This window comes from Mytilus galloprovincialis, chromosome 4, assembly GCF_965363235.1.
Source record: "Mytilus galloprovincialis chromosome 4, xbMytGall1.hap1.1, whole genome shotgun sequence".
NCBI classification, from domain to species: Eukaryota; Metazoa; Mollusca; class Bivalvia; order Mytilida; family Mytilidae; genus Mytilus; species Mytilus galloprovincialis.
In genome coordinates this window covers 93,555,338-93,567,578 of record NC_134841.1, presented here as the reverse complement: position 1 = coordinate 93,567,578, position 12,241 = coordinate 93,555,338, and the positions used below count along the sequence as shown (strand labels likewise).

At 32.1% G+C, this 12,241-nt stretch overlaps 1 protein-coding gene across 1 annotated transcript; it reads right to left on the bottom strand.

Annotated features, from left to right (window-relative positions):
• Positions 1–1,894: 1,894 nt before the first annotated feature.
• On the bottom strand, positions 1,895–6,896 carry LOC143070845 (uncharacterized). Its single transcript, XM_076244965.1, has 5 exons — positions 6,789–6,896; positions 5,720–5,826; positions 4,591–4,898; positions 3,485–3,601; positions 1,895–2,560 (listed from the first exon to the last, which is right to left on the bottom strand). Exons 2-5 carry the CDS (start codon positions 5,766–5,768, stop codon positions 2,381–2,383), a joined length of 654 nt encoding a protein of 217 aa, XP_076101080.1. The 5' UTR covers positions 5,769–5,826; positions 6,789–6,896; the 3' UTR covers positions 1,895–2,380.
• Between the last annotated feature and the right edge of the window lie 5,345 nt (positions 6,897–12,241).

Below are 12,241 nucleotides of genomic sequence, written 5' to 3'. Positions count from 1 at the left end.
TGTAATCGTTATTCAGCTGTAATTGATTACAATTTTTCAAGTAATCACTGTAATCATTAATCAGCCAAAAATCTGATTACATGTAATTTAATTTAATCAATTACTTTTCAAAATACCCTGTAATCCTGATTACTTTTTGATTACATTCTGATTACAATGAAAACTATCTAAAATTGTGTTTTTGGTCATTAAATGAACCTCTTTGTTATTCATATTTGATAAATATTTAACATGCTACAATGGTTTGGTTAACTTTAAGCATGTCTTCGTCAGTAAAAAAAAAACTGTAACAGTATTGAAAAGTCATCATTAGCCTAAGCAGAGACATATCATAAAATTATATACCTTTTATCTTAGTAAAAGATATTGTACATATTCATCATTTAATGATCTTCATATTAATATTTGATAATAACTGTTATATATTCAAGTAATACTTTTCTTTAACACTGAATTATAATCTTTTGTTAATTTTTGTGATTTTTGTCAACTTTGAATTGACAGGTAGGAGACTAATGGATTGTTTTTATTGCAATTACCAATTGAGTATAGCTGTAGGAAAATATATATGATAAAACATAAATCAGACGTGAAAATTTATCTAATTAGCACAAACTGAATTAAAAGTTAGACAAATACATGTATGTTGTTTAAAATTTAAAAAAAAATGTATTTGGACTGGACATGTAAAATGCAATGATTTTTAGTACTTATATATTGTTTAAAATTTGATTAAACATTTCTATTAAAATTTAACATAGTTTTAACTGGTAACTTTATTTCATCCATATTTTAACTTCCATAAACTGCACCTTGGAATACATATAAAGTATGAAAGAGGTCAGAAGACAAACAAAAAACTCTTTATAAATCTTTATTAGATTTAATTCAAAATAATTCAGAGATCATTGGTGATAAAGTGTAATATATGATAACCAGTGACACAATGTTCATGTATGTATATGTAGGGAAATTTGGTGTTTATTTAAATAGATGAAGTTTAAAGTTATCATTTTATAATGTATCAAATAAAATACTTTCTCAAAAATGCTATAGATATATTGAACGTTTATTCATTCACATCATTCAAAATGTTTTGTTTTTAAATTCATTGTAATCAGACGTAATCATGATTACTTTGCCAATGTAATCATTAATTTAATCAGATACCTTCAGAAATGATGTAATCATTAATTAAATTTAATCGTACAAATGACAAAGTAATTGTAATTTAATCAATTACATTGCAAGTAATCGGACCCATCCCTGCTTCTGATTGGCTGGCGTTATTTTGTTATCAGATCATAGACATAATTTAGTCATGTAACCGTGACGTCATCAACGTTTTTTTTTATGGTTTTCTACGGTTTAAAATGGAATTTAGAATTAAATTATAAGAAATTACTGTAATATTTTTTCTGTCTATTTGAAATAACATAAGAAATGTGGTGCACACTGTTAAATAACCCACTACGCTCGTTATTCAGTGTGCACCAAATTTGTTATGTTATTTCTTCATAGACAGAAAAAAATATTACAGTCATTCCTTAAGTGTGTTTGTTTAAGTATTTTCTCCAAGCATATTTAGAAAGTGATAATCCATATAAGCAATTCTAGATAAAAGTATGACATGTCAACTGAGTTGGAAACCGGATGACGCAAAAACATAGAAAAATAACTCTTCTTACGAAAACAATCCAGAAAAATAATAGTAAATTAATGTCTGTAACCGTTCTGAATAAAACAAAAATATGTGTGAAATTTCGTACATTTTAAAGAAAATATATGCAAGGGAGGTAATACTTCATCTGTTTATTCTCCAATGAAAATTCCCATGAAGGATTTTACTTACGTTCTGCTGTTGTGGTTCTAAGCGTCTAAGAATCTAAGAATTAACTAAATTGTTCATTTACTGTACATCCTTAAAAGAAGCTGTATTGTTGGTTCAGAAAAATATAAACGATATCTCTTTCAAAATTATTAACTTCTATTTCATCAACAATAAAACAGATCTGGTGAGTTATTATGAAACTACCTTCTGTTTGAAGCAGTGTTTATTGTATTAACAGAACATTATTTGAAATAAGGCAGCAGTAAAAAAGAGTTTTATATCTAGACTAACATCTGTGAACCGTCATGAAAATCACTTAATAATTACTCCGTTGATGTTGTGCTAGTCGCTGACATAATAAAGTGGACGTTTCTAAGATCAAACCGAAATACAACGTATCATTGAATGCAAACGCTTTAAGTAAGAAACACGATACTAGTGGAGCACTAATTTGTTATCATATTGGAACACACGTATTTAGTATTGGTGTGTTCGTGTCGTTCGGGTTGCTTTTTCTAAAACAAAATATGTGTTTTTTGTCGACTGTTATTAGTCTTTTATATCAAAGAGTAGTTCTATTTTTCCGCGATTAATTGATTGCACTCCTTTAATACTCTCTAAGCCATGTTTGATTTGCAAGAAAATTAAAAACAAAGCTCTTACCAGACATTTGTGAAGGCTGCTGTCAATATTGTTTTCCAATGCACTATCCAAGATTTTTAATAGAACCTACAATAAAAATATGTCACAAAACTATTCAAATCTAGGAAAAATAAGAATCCCGCCTTAGTCTAGTATGCACTTCCCAAACCGGGAGTCTGTAATTTAGAGACTGTTTATCATATTTGGTTTTGTTAATTATTCGCACACAATTAGTTTTCTCGTTTGAATTATTTTATATTTTTCATGTCGGGGCATTCAATAGTTTGGTATGCTGTATGATGTCCGTTTACTCTTAAAAGGTCGTACGATTACTGTTAGATTTTTTGAAAATTTAATAGACTTTTTTTCATTCTGTCAATAGATCTACGGAGTTAAAAAGTTAAAAAAGACAATTTAAGGAGACCATGTAACTTTCAACTTGGCAAACGTCGCAGTCTTATAATTGCTGTCACCCATAATTTATGTTGATTAAAGAAAAACATCATTTTTAAAACGTTGTTTTTGTTTGCAGCGAGAATCTTTAAATAAAGAAATAAAAGCTTTATTAACGTACTCTGAATTTGGTAAACTTGCTATTATATTATGGTCGGTGTTTAGGTGTAAAGTTAACATTATCGGGAACACAAATTTGAAATCCATGATGTTGTCATGGCTGCATCGTCTTATTAATGTATGGTTTTTAAACGTTATAGTAACAAACAGTTCCTAAATGTGTGTTAAAACATCTACCAAAGGATTAAGATTATCATCGTATGTTAATGTTAGCCTACATAAATGGAATAAAAATCGTCTAAATAGAGAGAGCTAAATAAAGGTAATCGGGAACAAATATTATACATGTACCTTTGATATGAAACTGTCACCGTAAAAGCCAATTTTCAAAGAAAATAATTTGATCGACTGGTTCGTTTTTAAATGTAAGTGTACACTTGATAATATCTACAGTCTGACATTACGTACGTTTAAAGAAGAAATTTACCTACAACTTACATTCAAAAAGACTGTGAAGTCGATCACTTTAAGATAGTTTGTACAAATTCCTGCAACAGCCTTTGTCATGTTATCCATTCCATCCACACTACACTGAACATTGATTTGCTGTGCAAACTATATTAAAATGAAAATTAAAACAAACGGAAAATTTGATGCCATAACATAACTTAGGTAAAAAGAACACTTTAAAAATTTAAAGCGTTTCTATCACCTTTGTAGAAGAGGAACGAAAGATACCAGAGGGACAGTCAAACTCATGAATTAACAAGAATGTGTCCTCAGTACACGAATGCCCCACTCGCACTATCATTTTCTATGTTCAGTGGACCGTGAAATTGGGGTAAAATCTCTAATTTGGCATTAAAATTAGAAAGATCATATCATAGGGAACATGTGTACCAAGTTTGAAGTCGATTGGACTTCAACTTCATCAAAAACTACCTCGACCAAAAACTTTAACCTGAAGCGGGACAGACGGACGAACGAACGGACGAACGAACGAACGAACGGACGCACAGACCAGAAAACATAATGCCCCTCTACTATCGTAGGTGGGGCATAAAAAATAAACTGACAATGCCATGGCTAAAAGTCAAAAAGACAAACAGACAACCAATAGAACATATGACACAACATAGAAAACTAAAGAATAAGCAAAACGAACCTCGCCAAAAACTAGGGGTGATCTCAGGTGCTCCGGAAGGGTTAGCAGATCCTGCTCCACATGTGTAGATTTACTTTCATCAGCAACACTCAATATAGTTATTTTCAGTTTTTAGTTTATTTTCAGACTTATCCATTTGCGTTAAATTCAGTATTGTTCAGACAATTCACTCGCAGAATTTAAATCTTTTCCATCCATGTTTAGACTGTTCGTTAGTTTTGTTTAGCCTGTTCACATCAACATTACGTTGAATTGCCTACAAACCTTCTAAATGGTATCAAATGAACTGCAAGCGAATTTTCAGAACAGTACTGAAATTATTGCAGTTGCAAAGACAAAACATGACTGAATGAATAATTGATCAGACCTTTCCAGATGATGTATCAAATTGACCGTAAAAGACTAAATTAATTTAAGAGAAACAGTGTGATATTCAAACCTGCAGTGCATCTTTTTCAAGATGATATTGCCTTTCCTGTAGAGAATATGTTGTCATGTTGTTATTTCTATTCTGTGTTGTAAGCCCGGTTAATGCATCGTTGGTAGACATCTTGGAAGAAGGTGTAAACAATTCAGTGGTGGTGTTTCCATCTAACGTCGACGATACTGTCACCGTTACTTTTTCGTCTATCGTTGTTATTGTATCTGTTGTTGGTGATGTATCTGTTGTAGTTGATGCGTCTGTTGTTGCTGCATCTGTTGGTGTTGATGCGTCTGTTATTGTATACGTAGTTCTACGGCCAGACACTATTCAAATGAAAGCATTAAATACAAAATTAGACGATAAAAACAGTTTTTGGTACACGAGTTAATTAATCAATATTCCTAATTGGAGGAAAATCGTTGTTGTCCTGTATTGAATATTTAAAATTAATATTTTAAGGAGCATAATTTACGAGATAAAAAAAAGTTATTCATTCTTTGATATTGGCTATGAACTAGCTGTCAGTATCCTACAATTACTCTTATATATGAACATGGTGTTGTTTTTGTTGTGGGGAGGTGTAAATACACTATCACGTCCGGACAGCGACAGTTTCTTAGACACCTTGAATTACACCATGTACTTTAAAATGATATTTGTTTTTCTATTCTATAATGTTGATAGATTTCGATTATTTTCTAATAGAATTTCTGAATAAGCTCTATCTTTTTTCTTGAGACTCGACAAACAGAAATGAACTGTCGAAAAGTGTTGTTACAAACTCAATGTTTACAAAATCACGGAAGAGTACATGTCACTTAATAAAATCGCATTTACATATTTTAAGAATTTGACATATCATTGGCCGAAGGTTTTCTTTAGCAAAGTACTCATTGACATATTTTTTTTTTCAATTATCAGAAGGAAAAAGATCGTCTCGAAAGCTGATAAGATATGAATGATGAAAAGTCCAAACTTTAACAAAAGACCTTCTGAAAAACTAGATATGTATATTGTACAAACATTGAACATATTCTTTATGCATATTGATTTTATTTAAGCTACTGTACATATAATTCATCTTATTCATTAATAGTTACATATAAATATATTTTCGTGATAACTCATATTAAAATGAACTCACCAAGTTGACAAATAAATCCAATTTGTTCATCACATGATCGCTGAGTCATTACCGATTTCTGTCGATTATCATCTGGTTGCAAAGCTATACACTGTTTTGAGGTTGAACTAAAAATTAGAAACGATAGATCAGAACAACACAATTTACTGAATTGTTTCGTGTGATACATGTATTTTTCTTTCGTAAAATTTAAAACAAAACAAAAATACTTAAAATATCGGTCGAATCAAGCACAAAATATTCAGACTGACAAAATCAAACGCTTGACTATAGCAACTTACGGAAAGCAACAACTAGAAAACTACTACAATACTACTGAATGGTATCAGGCATTGTTCAGAAAAGATACATTATAAGAGAAGGCTGTTATCACAAATATGTTGAATCAAGCGCGTTATCAAATATATAAGTAAGTGTCAAATATTTGCCACTTGACCCTAAACAGACGACAATATCTAAATCGAAGCTTAATTGAACAATTCAATAATTTATGAGACCAAACGGTAAAAGTTTATTAACCAATGCCAGATGTCATTCAAAATATATATATAAAAAAAAAAGAAAACCTTGATTAACTAAGAGGTTCGAGCATGGGTGATTTTTTCATCGCGTGTATCCTCATGTTTGTAGTCATTGCTCTGAATTTCAGTATTACAAAAACGAATGATATAGCATGATGAACAATGAAAACACTATTCAAAACGGAAAAATAGTAGAGACGTTAAAAATCATAGATCACAGCACGGTTTGTAACAATGAACAAAACCCCTACTGTATTGTTAGCTATAAAACAAACATTCGACAGAACAAATTATAAAACGTTTTAAACGAAGAAAACAAACGTATGCTTTATGTTCTAACCTTTAATGAAAATCTGATATTATAGATAAAAATTATGTCCATGCTTTTTATACTGTATTATCTATTAGAACTTACGTAGAAAAGTAGATATTATTAATGATGCTAAAAACTCATTATACGAATACATGATATAAAACCCAAATTCTGAGTTGTATTGTTGAGTATGCTCTTGTAACTTAACAAGTCTTTAATAAGCATTTCTACTCACGAAAATGTGTGTTGACTTGATATAACTGTGGATGCTGCTGTTCCATTGACCCAGGTAAATAACTTATTTAAATCGTTGTAATAAAGTCCTATCCACAAAGCAATGTCCAAGCTGTAATAAAATAATCAAACACAATTACCTACTCAAAATACTCGCTTAAATCTATCTCCAAGGTTAAACAAACTCAAATGTTATCAAATAAATAAGCATGGTAAAAGATGTCAGTATGATTGAAATCAATCAATATTGTAATGTGGCGTGGCAATAATAAACGTGAAAGGGACCGGGACTGAACATGAGATTCGCGAGTCGTCTGAGTTTTATTTTTCAAATCTTATAATACACATAACATATTAAACCCAAAGTTTGAATCACCGCTTATCCTCGTTTTCCAAAGCTTAACGTATAGACAATCAATGATTTTGTTCATCATATCAGTGATTAGATTGATTAACTAACTGAGGTTTGCATAACGTCCAGTCCTTCGTGTATACGGAGAAAGGGCAATTCCCTGGTAAACAGCATTTCGGTGTTGGTATATTTCAAATGATAAATTATGTCTAGAATATGTGCTTGTTAAAACGAAGCTTGCAACTCTCCTAATCTGAGTTACATTTTCTTTAACGATTTTAGATGATCTTGTGTCTGGGCTGGTTTTAGTTTTCATACTTCCTAAAAGAGGAACGAAAGATACCAGAGCGACAGTTCAAACTCATAAATCTAAAATAAACTGACAAGGCCTTTGCTAAAAATGAAAAAGACAAACAGACAAACAATAGTACACATGACACAACATATTAAGCTAAATAATAAGCAACACGAACCCCACCAAAAACTGGGGGTGATCTCAGGTGCTCTGGAAGGGTAAGCAGATCCTGCTCTACATGTGGCACGCGTGGTGTTGTTTATGTTATAACAAATCCGGCTACTAGTCTAATTCGGTAGGTCACTTTAATGAATTGGATTGACGTAAGGAACATATCCGATATCATCTGTGAAACGGTTATTCCATAACGGTCAACCATCACGTGATGACTTCAACTTAACCATTTAGAACTCTTGGTTTAATAGCTTCCTTGTGAGCAACAACCCTCTATCAAGAAAATCATGTTAGGAAATACAAACCCGGGAATATCGTATTAGTTGGAAGATATATACCCCGTATGCAGGTGCTGCTGGAATGTTGCTACTTAGAAATGGAAAGTTTACAATTGTAAAGCTGGAACCATCTCTTTTGTCGTAAAGTTTTGTTTTCAGCCGACCCTCATTGTCAATTTCTAGATGTAAATCAAGAAATGAGGTCGACTTAACTGTATCTGTTGTATCCTGTATCTCTAGTTCGATTTGATAGATGCGTTCAACATAGTCATCAAATTTTGAATTATTTAGTGAGAGAGTTTCAGTTGTTTTTATCTTAACCCATGACACTATTGGTGCCAGAAGAAAGAATGAACAATACAAGTAATAGTTAGATGCTTCAGATTTGAAATTACCTGAAATTCAAAACCGGAACGCTTCTTAGAAAAAGTGACATCTACAAACCATCACGATGTGTTACTAAGATACAATAACGTACAAGCAACTTGTCTTTTACCGATATACGAAAAATAGGATTTTAACGTTCCAAATCTAGGTAAATTTCACACAACAAATTTGGTTAAGTAGATTATCGCACATGGAAAAATGAAACATATTGATATATTCAGGAGTCATATTATCATGGCTTACTGACATGTTTATGACAAAAAATCTGCTTTCTTATTACTAAAATAAGTGATAAAAGCAGAGATAATGTTGTTTACTTGGTAGATTGCTTAACATTCAACAATGAAATTTATTTTTTATTCCATATCATGTCTATAATGTACCTGACGCTTATATTGTTTACCAACTGGAATTCAGTATTGCTATCCCATAAAACCAGATCAGCGTTGTTTCTTTCACAATTTTTTCGGGCTTTGTGCCAGGTTGTGTTTGACTGTTGTGCCTTGATACAATGATAGCTTGGTGTTAACAGCCATTCATCTGCAATATTACATTCTACAAAAAATGTGAAAATTTCATGAGCTGATTAAAGGTCTAGGTACTTAATATGTGTTGTGTTTTATCAGTAGGCAGATGCGTTTTTAGTTATTTTACATAAAAAACGTTTTTGTAAACTTGGATTTTGGAAAGAGAGGCGAAAGATAATACCACAGGGACATTTAACCTTTTTAGTCTAACATTAACTTAAAACGCCATCGCTGAAAAAAGTACAACAGAAAAACTGTTTGACACAAAACACAACATCGAAAACAAAAGACTGCCCACCACGGACCCGATTAAAAACAAAGGGTGATTTCAGGTGATCAGTAATATAAGTAGACCCTGCTCCACATGTGTTGCTTATGTTAGTATAAATCCTGTTATAAGTCTATATTGGTAGGTCACACTCGGGGAAAATTGAAAAGGATTGTAATTAGACATTTGGAATAAAATTGACAGTACTAATTTTCTTGCACCAGATGCGCATTTCGACAATACATGTCTCTTCAGTGATGCTCGTGGCCAAAATATTTGAAATCCAAAGCTTATATAAAAGATGAAGAGCTATAATCCAAAAGGTCCAACAAGTATAGCCAAATCCGTGAAAGGAATCAAAGCTTTGCATGAGGGAGATTCATTCCTTAATTTATAATAATTTCTAATATTTTGTAACAGGAAATTTTAATATTAACACAAAAAAATCAGTATTTTCATGCCAGTACCGAAGTACTGGCTACTGGGCTGGTGATACCCTCGGGGACTAATTCGAACATTGGAATATATTCGCTGTTATCTGTGAAACAGATATTCAATAACGGTCAACCAACTCGTTGTTGCGTCTGTAAAATTTACGAAGGAATGATGTCAATGTCACCACTTGAAACTCTTTGCTGAATAGATTTCGTATGCGCAGCAACCCTCTAACAAGAAAATAATGGTAGGAGATACAAGCCCTGGAATATCGTATTAACTTGCAGATATGTCCTCAGCCGTATGCTGGCGCTGCTGGAAAGTTGTTTGCATAGAAATAGAAATTTCATGCATGGGAGGTTTGAGTCATCTCTTTTGTCGAAAACATTTATTGTCAAATTCTTGATGTGCCAAGATATAAGGCAGATTTAAATGTAGTGCGATGGAATAGATGCGTTCATTGTCACAAAATGTTGATTTATTTAGCGGGAGAATATCGTCTATGTATAGCGGAAAGTTAAGTTAAAGGACAATGTTAACTACTTTTCTTTGATCCTAAGAAGTAAATTGACGGTTTCTGTATAGTCAAACGCATATGGGTAAAGAAGCAAGACAGCAAGAAAAGGGCACAGTTGGTTCCAATGTGAATGCCGATTGAACATAGGTATGAACAATTTTTTTTTTAATTAAAGGTTCTAAAAAAAAATGCATTTTTTCTAATTTTTTAATTGTCTGTTCATTTTCTCAAAACAGGATGGGTTTTCAGAACAAACATGCATTTGCAGTCAATCACGTACCTGCATGTTGCAACCTTTAACACATACGTACCTGTGGGTACAGCCTGACATACAACCGGATGATTGTTGCTGCAGTTTGTTTCATACCAAAATCTTCTATCCATCATCACGCATTGGCCATCGTCTGGAATTAAACAAAAACATATTGTTTTTAATTCTTTTGCTCATGCTATCTTTTGTAGATGTATACTATTATCATATATACTAAATTGACAAGAAATGGCTTAATTTCCAATGAGACAATGATGCATCAAGAATAAAAATAAAGATGCAATCAGAAATCAAAGACCACAGTAAGGACTCCAACATTTATAAAACAATATAAGTTGACTAAAACATACACGAAGAATAATTCAAACGAAAAAACTAACGGTCAAATTTATGAAAACAAATAAAACAGAGAAAAAAAAACAATTTTTCATTCGTTTGATAAAATTGAGCTTTTAATTTTGCCAATTGTTTATGGACTTAACGTGTTGCGTTGTCCTTGCGCTCGGTATGTATGTATGTTATTCCACTTGTTATGATAAATTAATCAACGACAACCACTGTAGTACAGGCTCCTGATTGGAACAAGAACATAATTCAATATCTTTTTACGGGATTTATAGATATAGGAAGATGTGGTGTGAGTGCCAATGAGACAACTTTAGCATGTTTGTGAGCGCTTAAACATCCATCTGCCTATCTCTTTGTCCAATTTTTGTATAAACAAACTTCTATCAAAAAGGAAAAATATACCAGAAGGGGAGGGGATAACGTATGAGCACAAAATAAATTTTATCAAAACTCGGAATTACAAATACATGTACAAATTTTGATGTAAAATTCATTTGTATGTTTTGGATGCCTCCTTATTTTACAAACAACATCTTACTAGTGTTATATGTAAACAAAACAAATCATTCTTATGTTTTACGGAGCTGTACACGTTTATCCTTCAAGAGGGAGGCTTAGTTAGCTATAAATACCAAGTTTAATCCAGTATTGTCTATGGAAAACATTTGTACAACGCATTTAGATTATAACTTCCGTTGGTTGATAATGTTGACGTAGACATGTTTTAGGACTTTCCCTTTTTGAATTTAACTTGGATTATCTTTTTAATACCTTTTTCTTAATTCAAAAAAGCAGTATATGTCATTTCTAACATGTACATGTAGCTTTTGTACCTTGTGTTTGGTCTTTGAAACTGTTAAACTGGTTACTCTGACCGTCTGTCCAGGTCCAACCAGTTTTCTGAAATTTATAATTTAAAAGCTGTTTAAGATGACGTAGGCTGTAACAATACAGAATTTCTCAAATCATATTTTGTAAATACTTTTTATAAATATTCTTCCCGTCAGCATACCGAAGCCATTGATGTGCCAGTATCTCTGTAAATAATATAGCACATAATGTTTTCGAATCATAGTTGTGATACATATAGCTATTATAAAATGATGTTGCCTTACATTTGCTTTCAAACCGATCCACACGTCATCATTCATATTAGAAAATAAACTCTTCTGAACCTCCGTTTGCTGAGGTATGTCTTGAAACTGTACAAGATGTCCTTCAATGGTAACACAATGTTCTCTTGCATCCTCCCAAGACATAGGTGTATGTTCTACTATGTAGCAAAGATCGGAAAGCCACGTCCATCCTTGATAGCATGTGCCAAGATTTCTAGATGATGCTGAAATGATCAATGCATGACCATTAATAAGAAATGTATTTCGTTCAGTAGAAAAAAACACATGCACATCTTGATATTTCAGACAATAGTTAAAAGATACAAGTTCAGGAATACGACATGATATCGCATGTAACAATACTCGCAATCACAAAAAGAAAGCTAAAAGCTTTAGGACTTCATCGACACACTCCAGTTCATACAAGTGAGTGGTTTAACTAGCAATAAAACCAGGTTCAATCCACCATTTTCGACATTAAAAAATG

Excerpts from the sequence above, each read along its gene's own strand:
- LOC143070845 (XM_076244965.1), bottom strand. The coding sequence starts at position 5,768 with ATGACTCAGCGATCATGTGATGAACAAATTGGATTTATTTGTCAACTT. Across the intron at positions 4,899-5,719 it reads TGGATTTATTTGTCAACTTG|TGTCTGGCCGTAGAACTACG; the intron begins GTGAGTTCATTT and ends TCATTTGAATAG. Across the intron at positions 3,602-4,590 it reads TTGAAAAAGATGCACTGCAG|TTTGCACAGCAAATCAATGT; the intron begins GTTTGAATATCA and ends ATTTTAATATAG.